Genomic DNA, 27,032 nt, shown 5'->3' with positions numbered 1-27,032 from the left:
TAACCTGTGCAGGGTAGAAGTGCCCCTCTTACATTTTCACCCTTGCCCTATAGAGAGTCTGCACACACACTAGTTCAGCATGTGTGCTATGTGTTTGCATTATCACTGGTGATTAACATGCCATATTAATAATACGAAAGGAAAAGTTATTTTAAACAAGCTTCCCACTGAAGCTTTTTGATGAGTTCCAGCCACGGTCTGTCAATGCCCTAGAAGTCATCACTATACCCCGTTTCACTCCTACGCCCTCTGACTAAAACAAACACAGCCTTTGACAATTTAACACTATTCACCAATGCAATGAACTCCATTCATGCAAATTCAAGTGAAACATTTTTTTTCCCACCTTTTAAAGTGGTGAAGATGAACTGTTATGATCTTTTGGAAAGTAAATATGTGGAGATCCTGACTTTGAATAGATATAGTATATGAACCTTTACTTCATCTCCAATGACATGGGTTCTTATCTGAACTCATGACTGCAGTTTGCATTGTCACCTGACCCTAACTGGATATGCAAACATTTCATGTAGAAACAGATTGCATGCTGTGTCAAACTTGTTTTTCTCTGTAACAAAGCAGCATGTTGTACCAGAAACAAACAAAAAAAATCAGTGTCCATTGGCATTTTTTTGTTCTGGTTTGGAATACAGTTTTACTTGTTGTTATAATGTCAGTCCTGTGGGCTGATCAATGCTTTGACATTAATTTCAAACACTTAATTCAGATTACATGGACTGTATAGGTGGTCGTGTTCCTACAATTCTAGTGAAGCTTGTGTAAGTTGCAACACAGCAGCTCCACAAGAAATATAGATTTTTCCATGGATTGTTTATTTTGTTATGACAAAGGTCAAATATTTCAATATCTCTTCAGTGTCTGCACCCACAGAAGACACATAACATATATTTTCCCTTCAGTACAGCTGTTTGTCTGTGAGGACTTTCGGTTTAAAGTTCAGGAATGTGCTGAAGCGTTAAATGCCTATGTTCATGTCCCCTGCTTATATACCACAGTTAAACTTTTTTTTTTTTAAGAATCAATTGTTATTGCTCGTAGCTTTTTAAAGTACTTGGCTCAAGAAAGGAAGGAAAGTTTGTTGTTAATTAATTAAAAAGTCAAGGGTGAAATGAGACATAAACCTGGCCCACTGATTGTGTTATACACCCATCCACCACTTAGATTTAAACTTACTTTTGGCTGCAATAATCATTGCAGTACTTCAGATAGCTGCAAAACCATAGAAATTGGACATACAGTAAATAGGTCATTTAAATTGGGGTGTTTTTAGCAGTGAAATTCAGTCGTGGAAAAAGTACTTAGATGCGTTACTTTAGGGAAAGTAAAAAGAAAACATCAATGTAAAAACACTCCTCGCACTGGTAATCCAACATACACTCAGCCTATTCTACGTTCTCCATCATATGATATATTGTAGAATAAAGGGGGATATATATCTGTGAGTTAGGGGCTCCCAGTGTAACTACAGTCTGTAGCTGCACTTCTCAAAAGGGGCACTAAATGTCGGGGCTGGGTCAGGATGATATAATCAAGGCAGCTGGTAGAGTAACTACAGTTGCTGTTAAATGAGCAGCATGTTCGTTGCATGGATTTCTAAATACTCAGTTCAGTTATTTTACATCATTCTGTTGCTTTTTAGTAAAGAGCACTGTGTTATCGCATCTTGTAAATGCTGTTTTCCTGAACAAGGATTCCGAGCCAAGAGTGGATCAAGTGACTTGCAGCCCACTGACTGTCCCTATTGATCACAGAGAAGAGATTATGACTGCAGGGCCAATCATTTCCCAACTGATAAGCGCCACTGTGCAAATCCTCACGGTAGCTGATTGGTTGGCTGATAGATTAACCTATTCAACATTCCTCGTTTTTGGGGAGGGGGTGGGGTCAATGGTTATGTTTACCTGTGTAAACATAACCATTGACACATGGTGTTCATGTGTTGGTGTGTGTGCGTGTGCGTGTGTCAGAGAGAGAAGGGTTGGGCTGTGCCTCCAGCAAACAGCAGCAGGATATAAAAGGTCAACCCATCCCTCACTGGGTATCTCTCCCACCAGCTAGTGTGTGCTTTTAGAGACAGACAAAGTTGTCCCAGGCCTTAACCATGAAGCACTGCGTGCTGTTGTCGCTGTTGTTGGCGTTGGGGTGCGCGCACGTCCAGGGTGCACCGGTGGCACCGGATGGCATGGAGCAGGGGTCGTGTGAAGACGCTACGGCGATGGCAGCTGCAGGACTTGCTCTCACCAAGATCAACCAGGACCGACAGGAAGGCTACGTCTTCGCTCTGCACCGTCTGTCCAACATGCACATGGCAAAACATGTGAGTCCAAATGAAGAATTAATGGTTAATGTTCAAAGAAAAAGCCTATCAGGCTACTTGTTTTTTCAATTAGGGGTAAAATCCATATTCGTCAAAGCACTTTACATTTATTTGTTGAGATCTGAAACACCATCGGAAACAGCTATCTATTAGTTTATTTTATTGTAAAGTGTATAAGTGTAAAACATTGTAAACGGGGGGTAAACACAACCTTTCTTGTGGTGTGAGGTTTTGGACCTGGTGGGCTGCAATCTCCTGCCAGAGCTCCTGGAGGGACGGCATATTTAAGCCAATCACCTACCACACTGTATGACGCAACAGTCCACCCATGTTCTTGGCAGTGCCTGCAGAGTACCAGATAAGGAAAAGGACATGTTGAAATCCTCTCTGATGTCCCGTGTTTGTTTCTCAATACATGTCATGTCTAAAATTAAGCTGACAAGGAAAAATGTATGATAATAAATAGGTATGACGGCCAAAATTATCCAAATAAAGGTGGAATTTTTGTGTCTTCAAACGTGCTAAAAGATTGTTCTTATAACAATTGGCAATACATGTGAAGCTAAGGCAAGAACAACTCATAAGAGATGATTAAAGGAAAGTGACCAACGGTGATGTTGGAGAGCAAAATTATAAATCAGGATTCAGTCCGCCAGAGCTCATCTGGCAGGTCATCGCTAAATCTGATGACCTCTAGTCCTCAATAAAGGAATCATATGACAAGAATATGTATATTTATTTTAATTCATTATAAGTTAATCATAAGGGAAATAACTATTCAAACACCAGATATTTAAGCCAAAGACTAATTATGTGTCCACTATGTAGCAGGAGACAGATCTGTTTGATTATGTCAAAGATCGGGTGGCCCCAAGATTTATTGGATGGGTAATAGGTGTCATTGAAAATGCTAGAAACGTTGTTAGGGCTTAATTTATTATGATTTGAGCCTTCACACAGTGACACATTTTCCAACCCCAATATAATATCCATCAGGAGGTTCTCATAATGTGTTTTCTATGTATGTGTTTGTGTCACAGGGAGAGACCGGCGTGGTTTTCTACCTGACTTTGGATGTTGTGGAGACCAACTGCAGTGTTCTCAGCAAGAAGGACTGGGAGGACTGTGAGGCTCAGCCCACCCATAACACACCGGTTAGAAAACACACACACGCACACACTCCTTAACCGAGTTTTAGCAAAAGTCCACATTCATGCACACAGTAAATATTGTGTGTCAGATTTAGTCAAGTCTTAAATAAACTTGTCTCACTGCTTTAATATTAACCTCCATAAAGAGTAGGTCTTAAATTAGCAGAAGACGAAGAGTTCTTGAGATGCAATCATACATAAAAATCCATAAATAAGTCCATTCTTTGTGCAGAACACTAAATATGGTATTTGCTTATGATTGTATTGGTCTTTGCAGGTATATGGACAGTGTAAAGCTGTCATCTACTTAAATAAGGTGCACAGAGTGGTGCGTCTCTACAAATACGACTGTGTTATCACACCAGGTAAGGAAGAAAAAATGCCAAAAGAAGTCAATTTTGTCAGTGTTCCACATCTTTTTGTAGTTTAGCAAAACTTTGCTCTTAAACACTAAGATATGTGCCGGATTGTCTTGTTTTAGCTGAAAATCACAACTCGTCTATAACCGTGGTGAAATGATACTCTAGATTTTGTCATTGTAAAACAATCTTGTGATATTTTGTGTTATTTTTTTTTTCTCTCTGCTCAGTTCCTTCAACCAGGGTGCATGAGCTGTGCCCTGACTGTCCGTCTTTTGTGAGCTTTGACAATGCTGAGGTTCAGAAGTCTGTGTCTCTCTCGCTGGAGAAGTTCAACAGTGAGAGCGGATTGTCCAATCGTTTCGCTCTGCTCAAAATCAGCCGTGCTACTGCTGGGGTATGTTTTTCCACTTGTAAAAATAAGTATTCCTGTGACCTGGATTCATGTCAGTTGTTGATTCAATTTTTTTAAATTTCCACCACAAACATAGCATCAAATTGTCCACTCCAGAGAAACCACGACTGTTTTTATCTTTTTTTATCCCAAAACCTACTAAGTAATAAACAGTAACCTCCTGCTCTTCCATTAGTCAGAGGCTCTCTAGCTCACTGATCAGGTACTTAACCAACTCCTGATCTCTTTATATGAATATTTCCTTAACTAAAAATGTTTTTTGTTCTGTGTGTGTGTGTGTTTATCCAGATGGCCATGTCAATGTATTACAATGCAGAGTACACCATCCAGGAGACCACCTGCACCAAGAGCGCAGGAGCAGCTGATAAGTGCCCCCTCATGGAGTGCGAGTTCGCTGTGAGTCATGACTGATTGTTTTTTCACATTTGAACATTTGACTTGATCAAATGGGTTGTTTGTTTTAACCTCCAGGTAACTGTATTTGGTTTGTATTCTCAAGGAAGTTATCAAAAGGAATAAAAAGAATCAAATCAATTTTTCATTCTGGCTTTCCCGTTTTAAGCAAACGAATCAGGGGACTATTTGAGTTTTAAGTGCTGTAACCTCCCCAAGCACTCCTCCTCTTTCTCTTCATAGTCAGCGCGTTTATTATAGCAAACGAGAATTCAGTTTGTTTAACTATTCAACTCTAGTAAAACCACAGGCATAACACTCCCTCCGCTCTCTCCTATCTTACTTGCTTTTTCTTGTTCTTCTCTCCTCAGCACAAGGGCTTCTGTAAGGCATCCCTCTTCTACTCTCCTACTGGTGATGCTGACTCCAGTGTAGAGTGTGAGATCTATGAGCCTGAGGTAAGACTTGCTCAGCCATGATAAAACACAGTGTCACTGTGATTTACTTGTTCTATTTTCTACTTTGTGTAGTAAAAGGAAAAAGCACACTTTGATTATTCCTTTCTTTTTTCTATTAACAGTAACTCAAGTCTTGTTTTCAAAGTTTTAGCAATTATTTTAAGCATAAAAACGTCAGTAATTTCTGAGATCTGGGGGTAAGGACTTGATGATTTAAACGCTCAGACAGGTTGTCTCGCACTGCCTGACTTCTTTAAAGTGATGGTCTCAGCAGTATTTTTAGTGATAAAATGTCATCATATAGACACAAAATGACCAGATCTACAAAGATAGGGTTCTTAGTTGGAATTGTCCTTCACAGCTTGCCCCAAAAGACAACTTTGCATTATACTTAAACAGTTAATGTTATGTCTTTATGGTTTATAACCATGATGGGTGTAGTAGGGGTGACACATATTTTAAATTCTCCCACATTTTTAGGTACCACACTTCATATATATGTTATCTTTATGTGTTCTCCAGGCTGCCGAGAGAGAGAAGAAACACCACCTGTTGGGCGGCGAGACTGACCACAACCACACAGACACACACGCACACAGCCACACCCATGACGGTGTACACGCTGCCGACGCAGCACACACACACGACCATGTCCACGACCACACCAAGGGCCACACTCATCACGACCAAAGCCAAAAGCACGCCGACAACAGCGACCACCACCACACACACGACCATGGGGCAGGCAGCACCCACAGGCACGCTCACGACCACTCCCACGACCACGGGCACGGCCACGATCACGTGCACACTCATCACGCCAAGGCACACAACCACAGCGGCGACTCTCCCAACCAACACCACACCTACATGCACGCCGGCAGCGACCACACCCACGAGCACGACCACGAGCTGGCTCTAGATCACGACCACAAGCATGCTCACCTGCACGACCACGAGCACCACCACCATCACCACGATCACGTCCACGAGACCACAACTCACGACCACCCAGAGGGTATTGTGAGGTTTATGCCCGCCGTGGACCAGCCCACGACCCTGCCTTTCTTCCCTGTCCTCCCTGGCCCCGTGGTGGGAGTCACTCTGCCACTAAAGCCCGACCCCCAGATCCCCGGGCAGATTGAGCCCACCATCCTTGCCTTCCCCATGGCGGTCTCCGCCAATTGCGCCCCTGCAGCTGCCGGAGTCACCCTGGTGGAGAAACTCTTCTCTGAGGACCCCAGGTTCAAGACAGCTGCATAAGGTCTTAAAACACATAAACACAGACTGAAGTGAACACACGAAAATATTACCAGTAACACAACAGCACACACTTTCCTGTCTCTATTCCTTCTAATAAAGGTTAACTGCATAAAAAACACTACATTCACCTGTTTTTTTAAAGTGGTAAATTTGTCATATATAATAAAATAATAAAATCACTAAACTGGTTATATTGGTTTTATAATGCTCAGAGACAACAACTGTAAACTGTAAAACCTGACCACCTCATTGCAGCATTCACATGGAGGAACTATACAATACAGCAGGCAAACTTTATATGTTTGTATGTTGTCTGTTCTTGGCTGCACCAAAAAATAAATAAATGATACCACAAATAATCCATTTGTGTTGATTCAATGCACTTCCACCCCAAGCTCCTTGTGTTCCCTGTTACTGATCTCACTTCTATCACCGTCGTCAAACATTTTGTGACAAGCATTGGATGCATTTTTTTTTCAATTACATGAAGTGGTTGTTTCATTAATTTGCTAAACAACAGTAATATCCATGTCCATGTGTACCTACAGAACATCATGTAAATAATGCATTTGAAATAATAATCTTTTCTGTTTTTAGTTATATTTAAACCAATTTAGAGCATTTAGTGTTTGCATTGCTGCTCGTCTGAGTTTAGCGTCTCTATCTCTAACCTTTACCTTAAGAGAAAAGAGTGACACAGAGCTGAAGCACAAACTCCATAAGAAAATGAAGAACTGGAAAAAGGAGAGATAGGCTAAAAGTCAAGTGAATAAGGCTTATGACAACTGATATATTCCATTAAAATGAATCGTGATGTTGTAGCACCACAATACATTTCGTGGTATAACATGGATTTGAAATTTGTATATGCAATGGTATGACATTTTCACAAATGATAGCTCTATACATGTATTGGGCAGAGCCTATTTTGAAGATATTGGCAAGCAGTTACATGAATGTTTTGTATGGAATAGTGTAGGACCAGTCAGTGAAATTCGGTGCAGTGTTGGTGCTGAATAGGTGCTCAAATACGTTTATGAAATCCTGTTAATAGACAAATATAAGCTCAGAGGCAGAAATCATTTTTAACCTTTTGTATGATTCGCACAGCCAACACAACAACATTGGTTCTAGAAAAAACCACACACACCCACTCTGTGTACATATTGGTCAAATCAGCAAACAGCTCTTATCTGTTGCACTTTACCACAGCCCACACATTACTGACACACAGCACATTTAGCAATTTCAGTAAAGGATAAAAAAAATCTCCAAATAAAATGTACAATAATTTCACTTGTGTACCAATATGTGGTCATGTATTTTTTATGATCAGCTTAGATCACATAAGGCTTTGAAGGCTGATGTGATTACATAAAGAAGATACATTGGATAAATGCATTAATTGTTTAAAGGCTTTTATTTTGCTTGTTAAAGAAATACACAAGACAGAAATACACAAGACTTGAAAGTTAGAAATGTCCCAGAAATGTCTTTCATCACTCCTGCATCATAATTCTCTAGTCTGTTCTTTTGTATACTGCTTTAAATGTGTATATTTTACACAAAAATAGACCAAAAATGTGAAATGAAACAAGGTCATCTCACAAAAAAGAAAATCTATTGAGGGTCCCATAAAATGAAAAAAATGTATAAGTATACTATTGCTAGTAGTGTACTTGGAACTTAATGCTATGTTACTGTTGTCTGACTGAGTGAATGCAAGATTAAACAACTTTAAATATTATTTACCTATGATGCAGTGCAGCACGGAAAAAAACTGAACAATAGCCTATACATCATACAAGCAAAACTGTTTTTAGCCTGGCTGCCCCATAACAGAAATGTTTGGCTCCACCATTGCTAGCACACTAGATGGTTGCGTTTGTTGGTATTGCGGTTAGCTGTTTGAATTTGTCAGTTGAACTCAATGTAAGCAAGGTAAATAGCTAACTGCTAGCACCTTCAGGAAGCTATGAATTTAGCTTTAATTTTGGCAAAAATGTGTTTGGGAGATAATTAACTAATTAAAACAGCGGAGAAGTCTTGTGCAAGTTTCTACAATCTGATCCTGGTTTTCGACATGTCTCATAGTTCTTCTGTAACTATTGTAAGTCCAAGCTGTAAACAACTCCCACACTGAGAAGCAAGTTACAAACCTAATAACAAATCTTACAGTATGAGGTGTTCCTTTAAACAAGGTGCTGTGGAATTAGTTGCAGCATTTTCAACGCCCATAGCATCACATTAAAGAAATTAAATAAAGTGTAGTGCATTCAAAGTGCTTTTCTTTCATTTAATTCATTTCACTTTTCCCCAGTGCACTATGACCCATCAGCCAGTCGGAGCCAGCCATTGGCCTAGAGAGCAGTAGATAGCAACTGTTTGCTCATCCTTTGGGAGACAGGGGAAAGTCCAGGATCAGCATCTCATGTGTCCGTCCAAACCCTGTCTGGAAAAACAAGGATTACAGGTCTTGCAAAGGAAGATTTACAAACCAGTGTTAGTCTAAATGTTAAATGATCTACCAGGATAGGCTTTAGTGATTAAATTGGGTAAAATCTGGGTTTTAATTAGGCCTAATCTGTGTTTGTGTGCGTGTGTCTGTGTATGTTAGAGGATGAGTGTGTTCCTTTTGGTCCTTTGTCTGGCTTTGCTGCAGCAGGGGGGAAGAGCCAGACCAAACCCTCCAGGCTGTAATAGCCCTGAAGTGGTGAGGGTGGCAGAGGAGGCCCTGGAGCAGATCAACCAGGACCGGACAGATGGATACATCCTGAGCCTCAACAGACTCTACAACCTCTCTCACACTCAAGGAAAGGTGAGGGCGCACTCTCCCACACACGTGCACACAAACACACACATGCAAACACACACACACACACATGCAAACACACACACACACACACACACACATGAACAGGGTTCTATGCCATCTTGCATCTTGAAAGATGCAACAGTACTTGCAAAAAGAGAATGTAAGCAATGGATGTACCAGCAACTACGAACAAAAGGAACATGAAAAACATGAAAAAAACATGTGTGTGTCCAGGAGACAGGTGGGTCATTCTACAAACTGACCATTGATGTCATGGAGACCAAATGCCACATCACGAGCAGGAAACCATGGAAACAATGTGAAGTCAGAAATATTGGTGATCTTCCAGTGAGTACCACAGTGTGTGAAACAGTTTTATACTGATGCCACATTAATGTTTTGTTGAACATTTGCATATGTTATGTATATTTTGGGTTTTTATAAACTTTTGTGTCCTTCAGGTGTATGGAGAGTGTGAAGTATCTGCCTCCGTTGACTCTCAAGTCAAACTTCAAAACTACTCCTGTGCACTCCGCGAAGGTAGATCAGTGGAGTCATTTAGAATCCTGTTTTTTGTCATTCATTTAATTACACAAAAACACACAAATCCTCTGTGATAATATGTAGCAAGTCTATTTTGTTAGCACTTTGCCGCTTTTATTTTCTAAACGTAAGTGAGGTTTGACACGTAAGTTTACTGTCCCTCCCTAAGGCAAGTAAACATGTCATCTATGAGTGATTATACAGAAATGTATTGTGTTTTCCCACAATTTGTCAAAGTCTAGGAGAACGCTTTTTGGATAAAGCAAGCTGAAAGAAGCGAGGGATGCTGATAATAGCTGAAAGAGTTCATACTGCGGGATGGAGGTTAAATACTCACCAAACACTTTCCGATACTTTACATTGACCTTTGGGCCTGTTAATGCTTGTGTTTAGTTCCCGCCACTGCAGTGGTACAAGTATGTCCGGACTGTCCCACAGCTGATAACCTCAACGAACCCGTCGTCAAGGAGACAGCCAACCTCTCACTGCAGAGGTTCAATGAAGAGAGCCGCCTGGCCAACTACTTTACTCTGGAGAACATTACGAGAGCCAGTTCACAGGTTAAGAAAATACTTATAAATCAAGATATTTTGAAAAGCATCAGGGATGAGTTTTGATGTCATATGTGGAGCACTTTTATCAGATCTATTATATTTGCTCATAACTAACTGAGTGAGAAAGTACACATTTAGAAATCTTCACTGAACCATACCAAACTAGGCTTTTTCCAAATTATTTTGTAATTCAACAAAATATAATAATTCTTATATTGTTCAGTAGTTAACAGGTGTTCAGTATTCTTACACATGTGCATGTATACGTGTATGCATCATGTGTTTGTGTGCTTTGTCAGTGGGTTTTTGGTCCATCCTACTTTGTGGAGTTCACCATTGTGGAGACGGTGTGTTCAAGGACAACAGATGCCAGTGAACTGAGCAGCTGCCCACCTATGGACTGTCAGTTTGCTGTGAGTCACGCAACATTGCTACACCTTTTTTTTATACTCCAAACAAGACGCTGCCATGTTGTAAATCCAGACTCAACTGCTCTTGATTTCTCTTTTTCTCTCAGCATAGAGGCTTCTGTTTGGGCTCACACGTGGCCCACGAGGACCAGTTTCAAATCAGACTGCCTGACGGAAAGAAGGACAGCTCATTTCATAACCGGAAAGCTGTAGATGTGAAGTGTGAGATCTACGAACCTCAGGTAGCTGCTTCAGATCTGATGTCCAACATTTTAAATGGTTATGAACGACAAACTGAGACGTCTAATCCATCCTCCATTTTATAGACTTTTATAGAGCATTTCTTCAAAGTTCAAGTAATTAATATAGTTTATTTTAACACTGAATTAAATACTTTATGTCAAGGGAAAACACTTGCTTGTAGTGATGAATACCCAATTTTACAGCTCTGCAAATAAAGTTTCCACTCTCATCAAAATAGTCCTTTGCAGTTTTCTGAGATCAGTAAATCAAATAGTTACTTTCTCGGTTCTCTTCCCCTTTAGGCTGCTGCTGTGGAGGAGCAGACCCATGCCAAAGCAGACAGTGGACACACTAGGCATCAGCATCACAACCACATGCACCTGCACCCCCACGAGCACATGCACTCAGTCACACCCAGCTCAGCCCACACTGTCTCCGAGCCCCGGGGCACCCTGGGGACTGTGGTGGACCGGCCTGCCCCTCACCGATCTGCCCCATCAGCGAGCTCCTGCCCCGGCCAACACAGACACAACCTGGGCCTGGACAGACTGAAGCTCTGATTGGCTGGAACCAGGATGGTTGAGCTCTTGATCAGTTACTCAAGCTAACTTTTTCCTGCATGTTGTAATTAGTTAAGAAAGACAACTAATTGTAACCTAGAATAAAATATGGGAGGAGTAAATAATCATTGTAAATAATCTGTTTGTTTGATTAAAGCATTGACATGGTGAAAAGTTCATTTATTCACATAACGTGGGAATTAATTAGCAGGTTCTGCAAATATATTGAAAGGGATTCTGGGGGACATTTTGAAAATTAAACTTTGTCTGCCTTAAATTTCAATTTCAATTTCGTCACATGAGCAGATATGAATCTAGCTCACCGTGATCGTATAGTGGTTAGTACTTTTTTTTTGTCGTAAATATTAATACAGAAATGCTAAATGTAAATTGCAGTCCTGCTACTTTTAAGTTGAGTAATGGATTTGGATATTGTTTTCACCACTGAGGCCTGCAGTATTACAAGTCAAGCACAGTGCATATAGGAAGAAGTTACAGCATGACATCACAGCCGCAGAGGCCTCTGCACAGAGCGTCATGTCAAGATGGCAGTTGATTTTAAAAAGCTGCGACAAACGTCTACAGTTTTCAAAGCAACTCTACTCAGAAAATAAATGATCATGAATAATGTAAAGTATTTCAAAATAAATATTTTCAAAGACAAACAGGTGCTTTTTGGAGCCAGGAAATGGAAACAAGAGAGAAATTGCAAAGGCCCTTTGAGTCCTCAGTATGGTAAAAAAAATATAAAAAGAAATGTAAAAAGAAAAATTACATGGCTGACATAAGGTTGTTGGTCTGAAGCTAGCTTGCTAACTCACTTTTATTTCAATTTATTTCTACTTTTCCCCTTGTTTTTCATATTATCACTAAATACACGACAAAAAGAAACAACAGCAACAAGTTTCAATGTTGTGTAGTGGAGTTGTTGTGTGTTCAGACACCCTACATCACCTGTAGATACTTTTCCTCTTGGCCATTATATCGGACTGGAAATGAATCACACCTCTTGCCCTTGATATGTTTACTGCAGTATGTTAGACACCGGACTGAGTCAATAGGCACACAACGGGAGAGCATTTCTGTGATTTGCAGCGACAGTTTCATAGGCCCGTTAAGGCTGAAGCACACAATGTGCTTGGTAGACTATAGGAGAGCATAAAACAGCTCAGGAGAAGAAGAAACCAGCTGGACCTCAGTCTCCAGGGGAAGCAGGCTGAATACAGATTAATTAACTCATTCATGAAAAAGTCCTCTGATTGCGATAAATTAAAGGCCTATATGTGGCCGCTTTGATCTGTCTCTTATATGCAAATTGTAGTAAATAATCATATAGCAAGTAGGTAAAATGATAAGCCTTCAAATGAGAATATACAGTATATATACGTCTTCAGTCCTACATAAAATTGTGTTTTCTGGACTCGGTGAATGAATGCATAATATACAATACTCAGAGACAGAGGTTGAATTAGGAAATAGTGAATAAATTCAGATAACACAGAGATGTGATCAACATTGTGCAGTCTCGCCACATGCTAATAATGGAAAATTCAAAACCTCTTTACTCAGTTCTGTCAGACAACTTCACCAATCTTATTTGAAGAAATCATTCTCTGCAAATACATATAATTCCAGTTTTTTTTGTCTTTCTTATGTGAATTTCCTTTGCAGATTCTCAAGAATAGATTGTTTTGGTCCAAGAACTCTTGTTCTGCACTTCATGATGTGTCCACATGGTGTCACCCTTACATCTGTTATAACTTCTCAACTAAACAGTTGACACACTTTTAGTCAATTTGTGCTGCATCTGTACTTTTGAATTTCCTTTTGGTGGAATTGTAATCTGGACTTGCCTAAGCACAAATCTGAATTTTCAAAATAGGTGAAACCTTTAGGCTGGAAAGTGAGTTTTTCTTATCATACTAATTGACAATTACTCATTATATCAGACAATCATACTAATTGTCTTTATTATATATATATATATATATATATATATATATATATATATATATATATATATATATATATATATATATATATATATATATATAATTAGTATATATATATATATAAAGACAATTAGTATGATAAGAAAAACTCACTTTCCAGCCTAAAGGTTTCACCTATTTTGAAAATTCAGATTTGTGCTTAGGCAAGTATATATATTTCGCTTTATTTCAGGGGAAAAAAAGTTTGTCCCATTTGCCCAAAGAAGTAGTTGAATATCAAATATATGCACACTTTTGCAGGGTAAAGAAAATCCTTACTTTGACTGTTGATAAAAGTTATATTTTTAATCTTAAAATATTAAAGTTGTACTGTTTTAAAATCACCCAAAGTATGTCCATGCCATATTTTAAGACTTTACACCAGTCAGAACAAATGTTATGTGTTGTTTTTCCTTATCATTATAAATATAGTTGTTTGGGCACCAACTGCTCTATATGTCATTCCACCTGAGTTAGATGAACTGAAAGTGTTCCAAACTTTTTCCGGCACAGACGTCACAAGCGATGATTCAAAGTAGTTTAAGAAACAAAAGCCATAAGGTAAGTCTGGTAGGTGTTGGTTGTTCTGAAAAGTTCTTACTGTGCCCTCTGGATTCATTGCTAACTTAACCAAACATCTCTATGTAGGATCTTCTTTTCTTAAAATGTAAGCCATCCAAAGGAAATCATTATCATTATCAGAATCATAAATTCTATGTTTGATTAAGCTTTCCATTTGGTGCCTCATCATCCTCAACAAACAGTAATTAAGCAGCAGTCCGAGCACATTAGTTAAATAACGCTGGGTTTAAGAGCCTTGGATGTACACAGATCATAGATTCTGTGTGCTCCATAAGTATTTGTTTGAGTATCAGAGGCAGATTATATCCGTAGTAATCTACCCCGCGAGTGAGCTGCAATTTCTCAGTTCCGTTATTATCCCATGTTGTTACCCGGCTCCAAGCACAATTAACGTAGAAATGTATTGTTGTCATCATTTTGTTCCCTCTTTGTCTTGCTTCTTCACTGAGACTCTCCCAGGAGAAGTGGATCTGCTCCTCGGCGTTGCCCCACATTCTTTGAAATCTCCATTATTAATTCAGCTTAAGAGGCCCTCAAGAAGTGTGAGGCAGTGTGTGTGTGTGTGTGTGTTCATTGATGTGTGAATATGTGTGCGCTTGCCGTTGCTATAGGCTGATATAGATGCAGGAGAGAGAGGGTCCGAGCTTCAGGGCTCCTGCTGACACACTGACCCAACACTGACTGGAGTCGGCACCAAGAGTGAAAACCATTCGTTTCACACTGAAACTTGAGGTCAATGTGTTCAGATTAATCCACTCAAGAGGGCGTTTTTTGAAAAGTGCAGTTTTTGGATGTGAAAAGTAGCGGCTTATTGTGGACGGAGGAAAAAGATTTCCAGGCGTAGCCAGATAAGTGTGAAAAGAGTGTCAGGATGGGTCGGAGATAACTCCCTTTTTACTGTACAGTGCTCTACATTTAGTGTGGGCCATTCTATTTGAGTGTCCGAGTTATGTGTGTGTATCCTCTATATAGTGCACGAAAAAAATCTCTCAAAGCAATGCACTACATTCTGGTGCTGTGAAAATTACAGTTGGTTGACTATTCAGCTGTAAGTGATGACACAAAATGATGATGATAAGTAGTTTTCTGAAATCTGTTAACCACTGAGTAAACTATTGAGTGTCCATTAGATGCATGGCATCACAAAGTCCCTCTTGGTTCTTCCCGGGTCCTCCTAGGAAGAACACAATTTAAATCTGGAGTAGGAAGTGATCGTAGCAGAGCTTAGGTCAGCCACCCGAAACAAATTAAAAATGTTAATTCTCTTTCCTTGGTTCATTTTTTTTCATTCTTATTTCAAGGCCCATTATGGGATTTCTTTAAACCAACAATGTTATGCTTACATTGTTTCCCACCAAACCCAAGTGTGTGTTTTCTCGAGGCCTAACAAATGGGTTCATAACATTTACCCCCTCATAAAACTTTCCCATAATTGACTTACATACTATTACTTTGGCTAGCAGTATTATTCTTTCTTGTCAAATACAAAAACATATGCCATCAGGAAACTTGGAAAGTTGCTATAAACACTTTAAGAAATCTACTTTGAATGGTACCAATTATTACATAGGCCTACATTTAAGGGGCTTGTGGACGTTACTATAAATTTTAGAATAGACACCTGTGAACGACAGCATTAAAACTTCAGCCATCCATTCATTTTCTAAACTATCCCAGCCTGCATTGGGCAAGATGTGCAGTACACCCTTAACAGGTCAACAATGTCCAATGGTCTTACACAGTTAAACTCAAGCAAATACTATTTCCCCAAAGCCTCCCCTGAGGGCAAACACACCATTACATCTGACTTGTCTAAACCGGTACCATGTAATAGATGTCTTATGTAGGATTACTGGCATTGTGTAGAAATAAAGTCCTCCCTGGACTCCATGACACACTAGCAGGCAGATCTCTTTTGTGGTTTAGCTCACCCATTATGACCGTGCCCTGCGGAATGAGTCTCCAGTATAGAAGCTATATTTTGCTCTGGAATCATGTTGCCTTTTGGCTTTTAAGTGGAACCATGATGTTTTTGCACACTGATCTCCAAAAGCTACTTCGTGTATGTAGGGAGCCAAAAGCCCTAATCAACAGATCAACATGTATTTGAAGTCTTGTCAGGGATTAGGTTGCTCTCTATCCTTTTTAAAGAGCCTTCAGAGCACATGGGGTCCCTTAAGAGGGGAACTGGTTGTATTCAGCAATAATTCCTCATGCAGGGACAGCAGCTGTTCTTGTCTGCCATCTCGATGTCTTGCTGTCATGAGGGCAAGGTGGTCCTGACCTCTGAGACTTTTACATAAAAATAGTGTAAAACAACAATCATTGTGGAGATATTCTTTGAAGTACTGCACATATGAAAAAATAGGCAATAATATGAGTTTTATGGGGCCTCAGTGTCAACATGATCTTGAAAATGTCAGGCTTAGTCGTATAAAGCTCAGAGATTGTTTCTAACCACTCTGTTCAAAGATGTATCATCTACACAGCTTTCATAAAATGAACACAGTCGCTAAATGAGAGATTAGTTTCAATGAATCATGATGATGTTTAGGTTTTAATAAACAGGAGGGCAGAATTTTGTTTCCAGATGCCGGTTTGGAACCGCATAACATTCAGTAAATCATCATCCTGCTAGCGTAAAAGCCCCCAGGACACCATTAGCAGCAGTACTTTATATATTTCCAAAGAGGTGGTGTGAATGTGAATTACTGCTGCCCCACTTCCCCTTTCCTCCCCTTCTGGGATCACCTTTAGGGGAGGGCTGCATGCATCTTCACTCCCAGGGTGACACAGATGGTTTGTGCATTATACAACATGAAACCTGCATTAAACATGAACGCAGCACTACTGTGCCTGCTGACCACATATCACCGCGCTTTATAAAACGTCTCTCGCACTGGAGATGCTTTTGTTCCACATGCTTGAACAGAATGTGTGAAAGGATGCTCAGTGTGAAGGATCTGTCTTAAATGCCCAAAAACACACATTTGCATATTTTCATCGTACATGTCTCTCTTTTTTAATGAAAGCAGTTGTGTGTGTGTGTGTGTGTGTGTGTGTGTGTGTGTGTGTGTGTGTGTGTGTGTGTGTGTGTGTGCATGCGCATGCATCTCTGTGTCTGTCCACGGCTAATCTTGCTACATCAACACCAAACTGCATGGTATTTTGGTTGTTGCCAGTTATGACAGCATGCTCAAGGACCATGAGCTACAAGTCATTCATAAAAAAACTAAACCTATTAGCCTTTTAATGAATAATGTAACAGCTTTTTAAAATTACATTTAATCCTTAAAAGCTCAAAGTGAAGCTTCAGATGTTGTGTTTCTCAGTTTGATTATTAGAGCAGCATTTTCACTAATAATGAAAAAAATTAAAACACATGTTATTCAATTCAAACAGAGAAGAATTTCATCTAAATTAGTTTTTTTGAATAGATAATTGGATAGTAAAATGGGGAGAAAATATTTCTGCCTTAAAGTATCTTAAAAAGATTCTGCCCCTTGTGACAGATTTTAGCTACCTTTTTCTAAATGTTATGAGTGATGCGTCATTCACAAAAACATTATATAATCCTTGTATTGAACAATTCAGTTCAATGCCTGAGACAGAACAATTAAAAGTAATAAATCACAATTTGTTATTCTGTTATGATATATAGGTGCTAGCAGATGGCCACTAGTTGGTAGCCTTGCTCTTTTTAGTTTATACAGAGGAAGAGGTTTTTGAATACCCCATCTGTAAAGCCATACTGAAAGTTGAATTCCTATAGGTTGATAAATGACCACCTCATCTCCCAGCCAATATCTTTAATCATTTTCTTAACGATTAAACCACAGGCAAATAGAAGCCATTACCCTTCATATGCATTGGCCAACAAGCTATTCTATAGTGTTTTCCCAGCGTGCAACTTGCTAAACAAACTATGACACTTAATCCATTACGTCTGTCATATATATATATAACAAACCAACAGTGAACAGACTACAGATGTGTATACAGGCTACAGTCGGCGCAACACCACTCCTTTGTTTGCTTAAGTGGCATTCAGGTTATTCCCGTGAGTGTGTGTGTGTGTGTGTGTGTGTGTGTGTGTGTGTGAGTGTGTGGAGGGAAGAGAGGGGGCAGGTACCAGCCTTTGAGCCCCTCCTCCACGGGGCCACGGTGCGCCTCTGTTCCAATGGAAACAGGTGGGATCCCCGGGCTCGTCCAATCACACCCCTCCCTCCACGCAGGGGTGGTGGTGGTGGTGGGGGAAGTGTCCAGGGCAGGAGGCAGAACCCAAACCAACCAACTTCCACACTCACTCACCACAGGGAGAAAAAAAGAAAAAGTCGGCAAAACACATCTGCCCCCCCCCCGCATGACGCCTGTTTCCTTTTCGTCCGACCGCTTGTGATCTATTGTACAAAAAAAAAACGTGAGCCGGGCGGCGGTGCACCGGAGTGCTGGGGGAACTAGTTGCCGCCACTTGGCCGCTACTGGAGGGCGGTGTAGCAGCGTCGCAATGCCGGGACGGTTCTCTGCGATGGAGAACACGCACTAACCGGATTTGGAATAGCTTTTTTTTTTTTTTTCTCTCTCTCTCTTTCCTTTTCTTGGATTAAACCGACCTGGTTCGTTGATATTTTCTGGTAGCGTGGATTAGTGAACACTTACAAAAAAAAAAAAAATGCCTGCAAAAACCAAGTACAACCTCGTTGATGATGGGCATGATTTGCGGATCCCGCTGCACAACGAGGAAGCGTTCCAGCATGGGATCAACTTCGAGGCAAAGGTGAATTCACAAGAAACTGAAGCGTGGAAAGATAACTTATTCAAATGTAGTGTGAGATAATGGTTTTTTTTTTTTCCGCGTGCCAACCTTTGTAAACAGACGACACTGTGGATGTATGCTTATTGTTAACTGTGGTCAAGCTAAACATGAAATCAAATGCTGAGACATTCGGCTGGCTTGTTATTCAGTAAAGTTTGAAGCGAAGGCTAGTTGTAGAGACTTAGGTTAAGTTAACTTAAGTTAATCATTACCTCAAGCGGACACGTAAACTGTTTCAGTATCGTTAACAGATATAAAAACAAGTGACTGTCAGCTTTGGTGTCGTTAACATGGTGTACCTGTCATATTTCACCTTCCCTACAACAGTACATCGGCAGTCTGGATGTGACGCGGCCGAGCAGCCGAGTGGAGATCGTGGCTGCGATGAGAAGGATTCGGGTGAGTGGGAATCTTGACAAAATCTTGCATTTTTTTCCCGACATCCTCGATTTTTTTTACGACTAATTGGCATATTTGGTAGAATACAACGTGGGTGCTCAATAATGAACCGTGGTCCACTGGAGTATATTTACATTATGTATGGTTGACTTTACAGCAACTTTTTTTTATCAGGAGAGGGTCAACTTTTTGAATTGGTTTACTGTTAGTTATATGGTTAAATATGACTGAAGTGCTTGTGGAGAAATGTAAAAACATTTGTAAAAGTGTAATGGTTGCTTTTGGGCCAATTGTGCCCACTTGCCCTGATAGAGATAACTTCATTATGGAATACAATATTGTATGCTAAATGCACGAATGCCTACTTGGTGACCCTTACCACTGAATCCCCAGAGAATGGCACAACAAATCACCAGAATGACTCATAAAGTGGTGTGAAACAGATGATTGTACACATGAACCACACTGTTATCATTCAGACATAGCTGGCATAAAGGCTGGTTATGAAAGCACCATGGCATTTAAGCGTGCATACTTTGTACGGTCCCGAGCTTGGCCGGTCTGGCGGGAGGTTCGGTCCCCCATGTGCTCCATCACTGTTGTGAAGTTTCCTTTGAAGCAATGCACTGGAGTGTGATCTCCCCTCCCCTCTCTCTCTCTCTCTCTCTCCTCTCTCTCTCTCCCCCTTTCTGCTGTGTAAACCTAAGATTTACAGCTTTTTCGGCTCCAGAAAGAAGACTTATCTTAATCAGTGTGTCTGTCAGCTTGGCAGCAGTTGGCTTAGCAACCTAATATAGGTTGGGCTGTTGGTGTAGGGGTATTTGAGGATTATGGTGATGAACTGGTAGATGCGCTGTGGTTAATCGATGATACCTTCCAAACCCTACACACACACACACACACACACACACACACACACACACACACACACACACACACAGCTACACAGGCATACCTTGCACACGCATTGTTCATTACTTAATAATTTGGGAGCAAAACTTTGGGAGCAAAAATACTGAATAACATAAGGGTTAAAAAGGGGTCACTTGTCATGACATTTTATTTCAGATAACTGCTGTTTTCTATTAAATTGACTGTAAGTTAGTGACAAAGTCAGGATGCAGTCTGCATATTGCTATGTGTTGGAAGTTAGTTCCAGCGGGACAGCCTCTCTCCGATACATGTGTGCTAACCGTTGAGCATAAGGTGCAAAATGTTCTTATTGCCCTTTGCGGGAGGAGTGACCCGTTCCTATAAAGTGGACCTCCCAGTGTGCTACCATGGCAGCTGTTGTAGTTGGCAGGAAAACAGGCTTTGGTTTGGCTCCTCCAGTGTGAAAATGGTTCGACACTGGCTTGACAACACAATGGAGGGAAACCACAGGTATCCAGCTTGGAAGAGAGGTCACACTGGAAAGCATGGGACGATCCGAGTAGCACTCAAAGGATTTATTTGACTCGGGTAGTAAGTAAGCAAATGCAACCTTAATTCAGTGTTGATTAAGAAAAGAGAAAGTCAAACCTTAACGAGGTGCGTATACTTGTTATGGCGAATGAAAATTGATTGAATTGTTTGACAAGAATGAAGTAGCTGTTTTACATGTTAAAAGCAGAAACCACCTTTTATTATTTTATGGCATCTAAGATAAGAGATAAGATAAAATAATCCTTTATTAGTCCCGCAGCGGGGAAATTTACAGGATTTACAGCAGCATAGGGTAAAGTGCAAAACAAGATCAAAAACAAGTATTATAAATAAATAAGCAGTAAAAACAGTAAAGAATATTAAATAAGTGAACAAAAAGTAAAAAAAAAAAAAAAATCCATAATAACTAAAATATTATATGTACAGACAGAATAACTATTATATTGCACAGTGTATTTATGTTATAAAGTATCTTGTGATTATTCTTGGTAAAAAGGTAAAGAAATAAGCAAAAATGACACTCATATCACACAATGTGAATGCTAATTAATTTATACCATAGACTGTATTTAAGAAGTGGACATCGTCACCATGATGTCATCCATTGGGAAACGTAGTTTTTGAAGCCTCGAGTTTGGCATTTAGGCTGTTGCCATCTTGTTTTTTGAGCCCTAATGGCCATTTAAAGAATGCAACTTTAAGGCACTTCTGCATTGGCTTCACTTTTCAGACCTGCGGGTTGCCGCCTGAATTATACTTGAATTTGACACACAGAACCAGCCCTTTCTGTGGCATTATGACTACGACTAAGGACATCAGAATCGCTCCAGTACTGCTGTGTCACCATGATTACATTTTTTACAGCTTCAGAATCCTCTATGTGGTCCTATTTGAGTTGGGTATTTAACCCTGAACTGCTGGATGCTTTTACTGTGAAGTAGCTCCAGAAAGTGCTTGGGAAGTGTTTGCTGACAAAGCACAGTTAGGGCATAGAACAGAGGCTTTTATTGTTGAATGAGCAGGAATATACAGGTACATCAAAACAATGACACTGTTGATTATACATAGGGAAACATGAGGTTTTTTCTTTTTCTGCAATAGTGAATAGAAAGATTTAAAAAGCCTTTCCACACATCAGCACACTTGTTAGTCGCTACAAGAAATGGGTTTAAACTTTATGATTCAGAAAAGGTGTTCATTCAGAGTTATTTCGTCCAGCAGTGGCTATAGCAACAGAAAGGGTTGTTTAAAAAAACTGCTTCACGTTTGGCAAAGTCAGCCCTGACACCGCTTTTGGCTGCATCTTGGCTGTCCATTTTCAAAGCACTCCAAGGAACAATGAAGCAAGGACAGACTCGTCTTGTTTCTACTTTGCACTTTCATATAACTTTTGATGCCCTGTGGAGTTTCTGAAAGAAAGTTTGGTAAAATGATTACACCCACCCCCCCCTCACAGTTTTTAGTCTTTTCCAAGATTTCTATCAGTCTTCTCTTTTTGCACAGTCAGTCAGAGCTATGCCGGTTGCCGGGCAACCAGTTGATGTATGGTGTCATTGTTCGTTGTGTGCATGACTCACCTTTAAACCTGTAGTTGATAACAAAGTAATGATATGACAAAGCAGGAAACAGCGATACAGGAACTGGTCTAGTTCGTATGTGTACATGCTTAAGCGCACACACACACACACACACACACACACACACACACACACACACACATTTGTGTCTTGCATATTTTTCTGGAACGATTAGTACCCGTCTCTGACTGGCTTATTCCAGATGGAAAAACAATACAAGCTTTACTTTGTGTAACCCCCCTTTCTAGCAGAATAAAGTGTTGCTGAAAAAGTTTATTTTACTATCTTATCAAGTTTTTTTTTTCTGTATAGAGCTGCAACTCAGGCTTTTTTCTATTATTGATAGCCTTGTTTGTTTTTTCACCAACTTATAGTTAAGTCTTTGAAATTTCAGAATAATGGAGAAAAATGCAAATCACATTTTTAGACAAATGATTGAAGCTGAAACGTGAATGTGTGGCATTTCTGCATGATAAATTACAGTAAAGTTGAATTAATAAACAACATTTTTGATTCGTAACTAATCAATTGACGGACTTATCATTTGAGCTCTAGCTCTGTTGTTCTTGTTTTGACTATGAAAGGATATAACCCATCTGACGTGGATGAAATGAGCTTTAGATAGAGGGAACATCTTATCTTGCTGTCAGCTGAAGTCCACACTGAGATGAACATGCTGTGTAATATAAAGGCTCTCATAAATTAAAAGTATTTTCTTTATCTGGCAGAGTCTGGTAGCAGCTTATCTGGTTAAAAGGAGAGGAGACCTTTACAGTCAATTAAAGGGATTCATTTCTCATTAATCTGTTTTTGCTGGGTTAACCGACAGAAGGAAGATTGAGCAGCATGGGATGAGAAGATTATAGATGTCTCTGAGGAGAGACGGAGCACACAGCGGCGGCGGTGCTGGAGTGGGGAACAGGAGGGGAATAGAAATGTTTTGTACATCTCTCCAGCTGCCACACTGAACAGAGTGGACCAGAACCTTTTGTGTGTTCACCCGGCGGCTAACAAGCATCTCTTTAACACCATCTAACTGCTGTGGAGGATAAAAGCCCAACACTTAAATGTCCCGTATCAATGGGTTTCATTAGTTGTACAGTGTAGTAACATCTGGAGTGCAGAAATGGTCTTATTAGGATATTGACACACACCTCTTGAAATTCGCATGGTTTATAGATAGAATAAGTAACTGATATTGTTTTTTTAATGATTCAAGAAACTACATAATTACCTACTTTATCACGACCATACGTACTTTATCAAATTCATAATTTTCAGCTCCTCATTTTTTTTGCAAATTGATCGATTTTATTATTGTTTCAGAAGCATGTGTTATGAAATATTTATACAGAGGCTGTTTCATCATGACAATAATTCAATTATTGCGAAATTGTGCCTGCATTGTACAGATCAATACAGCATACCATTAACATGAACAAGTGGTAATAATTGTGGTGAGACAATACCATTACCGCCCAGTAATTACACGGTTTACATATTGTGCTCTGTCTACTGCCCGGAAAGAAACACACACCTACATTGTATTTACACTCATAATGTAGCGGTGGCTGTATTTATTTAAGACCTGTCTCAGCATATTTCCCATCACTCCATTGTCATGACTAATCGCTTTTTCTGGATTGTATAATGGCATCTGTTTTATTTTATTTTATTTATAGACCCACACAAGGTTTGTTTTTAAAATAGAAACAGTGAGTAATATGTGAGAATGACAGGGAATCACAAAATGAAGAAAAAATGGACCATGATGATAAAGTTAGAGCGACAATCATTAGTAGATAATGTGAAGTTGACATCTGTTGTGGTGTTTTTATTATTTTGGCGTCCGTCTCACATATATCCCTTTTTAATTAGTGACAGCTGCAGTTAACCTGCTGCAGTTTGATTGACCTTGGCGAGATAAAAAAGAAGCTGTCCAATTAATCCTCCCGGATGAAGAAACATGCATCTCGACGGAGATGTATTGCATTTAGACCTCCAAACTCTCTACGGTCAGCTGCTGTTGAATGCAGTGCTTTTTTTTTTTAATTCTTTACTTTGTGCTGAATGCATTTCATCCACACACAGCTCTGTCATCATTTAGCAGTATTCACCACACCAAGGACATTAGTTAGAACTCTGGGTTAAAGTTTTTTTTTCTTCCCATAATGGACATGCATTCTTTTTTTTGTTTTTGTGGTGTGATAATGTGTTGCACGGTAGCTAATATACTCTAAAGCTCACTGGAAAGTTACAGCAGAAGAAAAAAAAAAAAAGCATCTTTGAGGAAATTGACGTGCAACATATCCATAGTCACGCCGCATGTGGCCACAAACCAAATGGGAACGCAGCCAATCCCAGTTCATCAAGAGCATGGAAACTTGGCTGGCATTCTCCCTACATGTCTCTGTACGGTCCACGCTCACCACGGCAACAGCGGAGCAGCAGCAGCAGCTCTGTGTGTTAAACACATCGGAGTAACAGACGATGCCGAATCACACAGGAATGAAGAGAACCAATGTCAGGTCAGAGGAAACAATCCCTGCTGCTTCTGCCTGTGAACGTGTCACCTGCACCCCTCACTGTTCACCTAATCACATAATACACCATGAGATGGAGCGTCTCCAGGTGGAGGAGTGTGAAGCTCACTAAACTGCTGGAGAGCTTTGTCCTAGAGCCACTAATGTAGCTCTCTTCTATTTTAAGTGGATGATACTTTGAATGAAGGTGCCCTTCACTCAAAATTGGAGAGGTTATTCATTCCCTAAATTAAATCCTCTTCACTGACCCCATCCAGCAGTGGTTTCTGTGTGCCATTTGTCATCGGGTGCTTCAACTTGTGTCTCATCTGGATTTGAAACTGAAATTGGTAGCAGCGTCATTTTAGTGAATATTCTCATCTGCTGGACGCCACCGCAGGAAGATTAATCCGCCATGGCAACAGTAGTTGATGGACTGGTTGATTTAAAAAGTTGTTTTGCTCTCATAAACAGGTGAGCTCTATACAGATCTTTGATATCAGCTTCCTGTTACAACTTGCACAAAATATTTGTCACAAAAGCAGGTTTTTTTACTTAGAAAATACCTTAGCAGATGTGGGCTACTTTTTGAAATCATTGACAAACAGAGGAAATCCAATATGTAAAGAATTTAGAAAATAAACTGATTTGGATGTACATTTTGGGGATTTAGTTTGGTTTCTATGTTTTCAAAGTCTCCTTCCATAGCAGGTGTGTTGCATTCACTGCCCTCTGCTCAGTCATTGCAGCCTCGTTCAGTTTTTCAAACGGGTCTTTTAAAACCTTCTTGCGATGCACCTCACCGTAGAAACTAGAGAGCAGGAGCATCTGCTAGACATAAAGGTGATTATTACCGCATTTTTTCAGACGTGGATGATGACTAGGGGCCTATTGAAAACCCTGCGGTCTCCGGCATCCTGCTCGTCTAGCACATGAGCATAATATGGAAATGCTATTTCTCAGCAAATAAAACTATCTTGAGGCATTCAGGAAATGGTGATAGAGGGACATGTGTGTGGAAAGACGCCCTCAAACATTTAATGTTTGTCCTCCCTGCTGCTCAGAGGTGGTTAAAAATGATTTACTTTTTAAAAAAATGTATAAATATCTTATGTATAGATATCTTTGAAGAACATTTTCAAACATCCCTTTGTGCTCTTTAAACCCTTTTTATTTCTCTTTTCTGCCCTTAGCTCAGAGATTTTGTTCATGGCCGTTGTTCTTACTTAAGGTCACAGTTGAAAGGTCAAAAAGTTACCCTTCCTCCCTTGGCTCCTGCTCCTCCTCAACTGCTGATTTTCCGCACTGGGGGTGATTGGATCGGTGGCTCAATTGAGCATGATGGATAGTCGTGTAGCTCATGTCTATGTGTTATTCAGCACATGTTCAGCGTCGCGTTTATCTACACAGTTGCCACTTTCTCCCTGTGCCGACTGGCTGGCCAGTGAAGCGCTTGAAGAGGCAGGCTGCAAATGCCACATAAGCTGAGTGTATTTAAAAGGCGGCTAATGCTTAACTAGCTTTATTGTTCACCAGAGAGTGAATTGGGTTGACGGGGTCCAGCTGTCTATTCAGAGATGGCATGTTCACAGCCTGAGAGAGAGAGAGAGTGAGTCAAAGTGGAAAAAAACATCAAACCCTGAAAACTGGCCTCTATCATTTGGCTTCCCCTGAATCTGCTGCTTATTACTTGATGTATCATGGCAATCGCTTATAGCTAATGGAACAAGTGTGCTTGCATAACAAACATTAAGTCGATTTAGTCGAACGATTTATTCAACTGGAGACCGCGGGAGGCAAACTTGGCATGCCAGCGGATCTGAAAGGCAACGTTTGGAAACTGGTTGAACTGAAAAGCAGCCAAGACATGTAAAGAAAAATGTTCCCAGCAGGAAATCAGATGTCAGAGTTGAAAAGTTGTCAATCAAATGTAATGTTTTAGACGCATTTTTATCATGTTTTTGTCAAACACTTTGTCAGGCCCATGGGTTGAAGGCACTGACCTTCTACTGTTGACACATTAATAAATAAATTAGATGCCCCAAAATACTTTACAAAAGATCAGATAGCTTTAACATAGCTTTAACAGGAGAACGTTAAGAGTTGCATTAGTAATACATTCCGTTTGTTGGCCTTTAGACCGTATTCAATTATTGGAAAAGTTATTTGATGGCAACCAAGTGTCCATCAGTGTTTTTTAACCATATATTGCCTTTTC

The 27,032-nt window shown here is 40.0% G+C and overlaps 3 protein-coding genes across 4 annotated transcripts in view; all 3 read left to right on the top strand.

The window, feature by feature from the left end:
* The first annotated feature begins 2,049 nt into the window (after positions 1-2,049).
* Positions 2,050-6,736, top strand: LOC129094482 (histidine-rich glycoprotein-like). The gene is made up of 7 exons (XM_054602675.1): positions 2,050-2,338; positions 3,379-3,492; positions 3,767-3,854; positions 4,079-4,245; positions 4,552-4,659; positions 5,028-5,114; positions 5,637-6,736. Exons 1-7 carry the CDS (start codon positions 2,123-2,125, stop codon positions 6,375-6,377), a joined length of 1,521 nt encoding a protein of 506 aa, XP_054458650.1. The 5' UTR covers positions 2,050-2,122; the 3' UTR covers positions 6,378-6,736.
* Positions 6,737-8,741: 2,005 nt separating this feature from the next.
* On the top strand, positions 8,742-11,676 carry LOC129094639 (fetuin-B-like). 2 transcript variants are annotated; one of them, XM_054602894.1, is made up of 8 exons: positions 8,742-8,850; positions 8,995-9,195; positions 9,427-9,540; positions 9,654-9,732; positions 10,129-10,295; positions 10,589-10,702; positions 10,807-10,941; positions 11,245-11,676. In XM_054602894.1, the coding sequence occupies exons 1-8, from the start codon at positions 8,809-8,811 to the stop codon at positions 11,500-11,502; spliced, it is 1,110 nt and encodes a 369-aa protein (XP_054458869.1). In that variant the 5' UTR covers positions 8,742-8,808; the 3' UTR covers positions 11,503-11,676. The 2 variants fall into 2 exon arrangements, with proteins under 2 accessions (XP_054458869.1, XP_054458870.1); XM_054602895.1 differs by having other exon boundaries at positions 8,784-8,879.
* A 6,828-nt stretch (positions 11,677-18,504) lies between these two features.
* nos1apa (nitric oxide synthase 1 (neuronal) adaptor protein a) overlaps positions 18,505-27,032 on the top strand; it is a 138,561-nt gene continuing 130,033 nt past the window's right edge. Inside the window, exons 1-2 of the mRNA XM_054603012.1 lie at positions 18,505-18,852; positions 19,219-19,290. Of these exons, the coding sequence (XP_054458987.1) occupies positions 18,748-18,852; positions 19,219-19,290 (177 nt within the window). The 5' untranslated portion in view covers positions 18,505-18,747. The remainder of the gene's footprint in view (positions 18,853-19,218; positions 19,291-27,032) is intronic.

Source organism: Anoplopoma fimbria, chromosome 8, assembly GCF_027596085.1.
Source record: "Anoplopoma fimbria isolate UVic2021 breed Golden Eagle Sablefish chromosome 8, Afim_UVic_2022, whole genome shotgun sequence".
Taxonomy (NCBI): domain Eukaryota; kingdom Metazoa; phylum Chordata; class Actinopteri; order Perciformes; family Anoplopomatidae; genus Anoplopoma; species Anoplopoma fimbria.
The sequence above is the reverse complement of the archived record's forward strand: the minus strand, read 5'-3'. Positions and strand labels throughout refer to the sequence as shown.

Coding starts and splice junctions, on each gene's coding strand:
- LOC129094639 (XM_054602894.1), top strand. CDS start 8,809: ATGTGTCCGTCCAAACCCTGTCTGGAAAAACAAGGATTACAG. Junction 9,733..10,128: donor CTCCTGTGCACTCCGCGAAG/GTAGATCAGTGG, acceptor GCTTGTGTTTAG/TTCCCGCCACTGCAGTGGTA. Junction 10,296..10,588: donor TTACGAGAGCCAGTTCACAG/GTTAAGAAAATA, acceptor GTGCTTTGTCAG/TGGGTTTTTGGTCCATCCTA.
- LOC129094482 (XM_054602675.1), top strand. CDS start 2,123: ATGAAGCACTGCGTGCTGTTGTCGCTGTTGTTGGCGTTGGGGTGCGCG. Junction 3,855..4,078: donor CGACTGTGTTATCACACCAG/GTAAGGAAGAAA, acceptor CTCTCTGCTCAG/TTCCTTCAACCAGGGTGCAT. Junction 5,115..5,636: donor GTGAGATCTATGAGCCTGAG/GTAAGACTTGCT, acceptor TGTGTTCTCCAG/GCTGCCGAGAGAGAGAAGAA.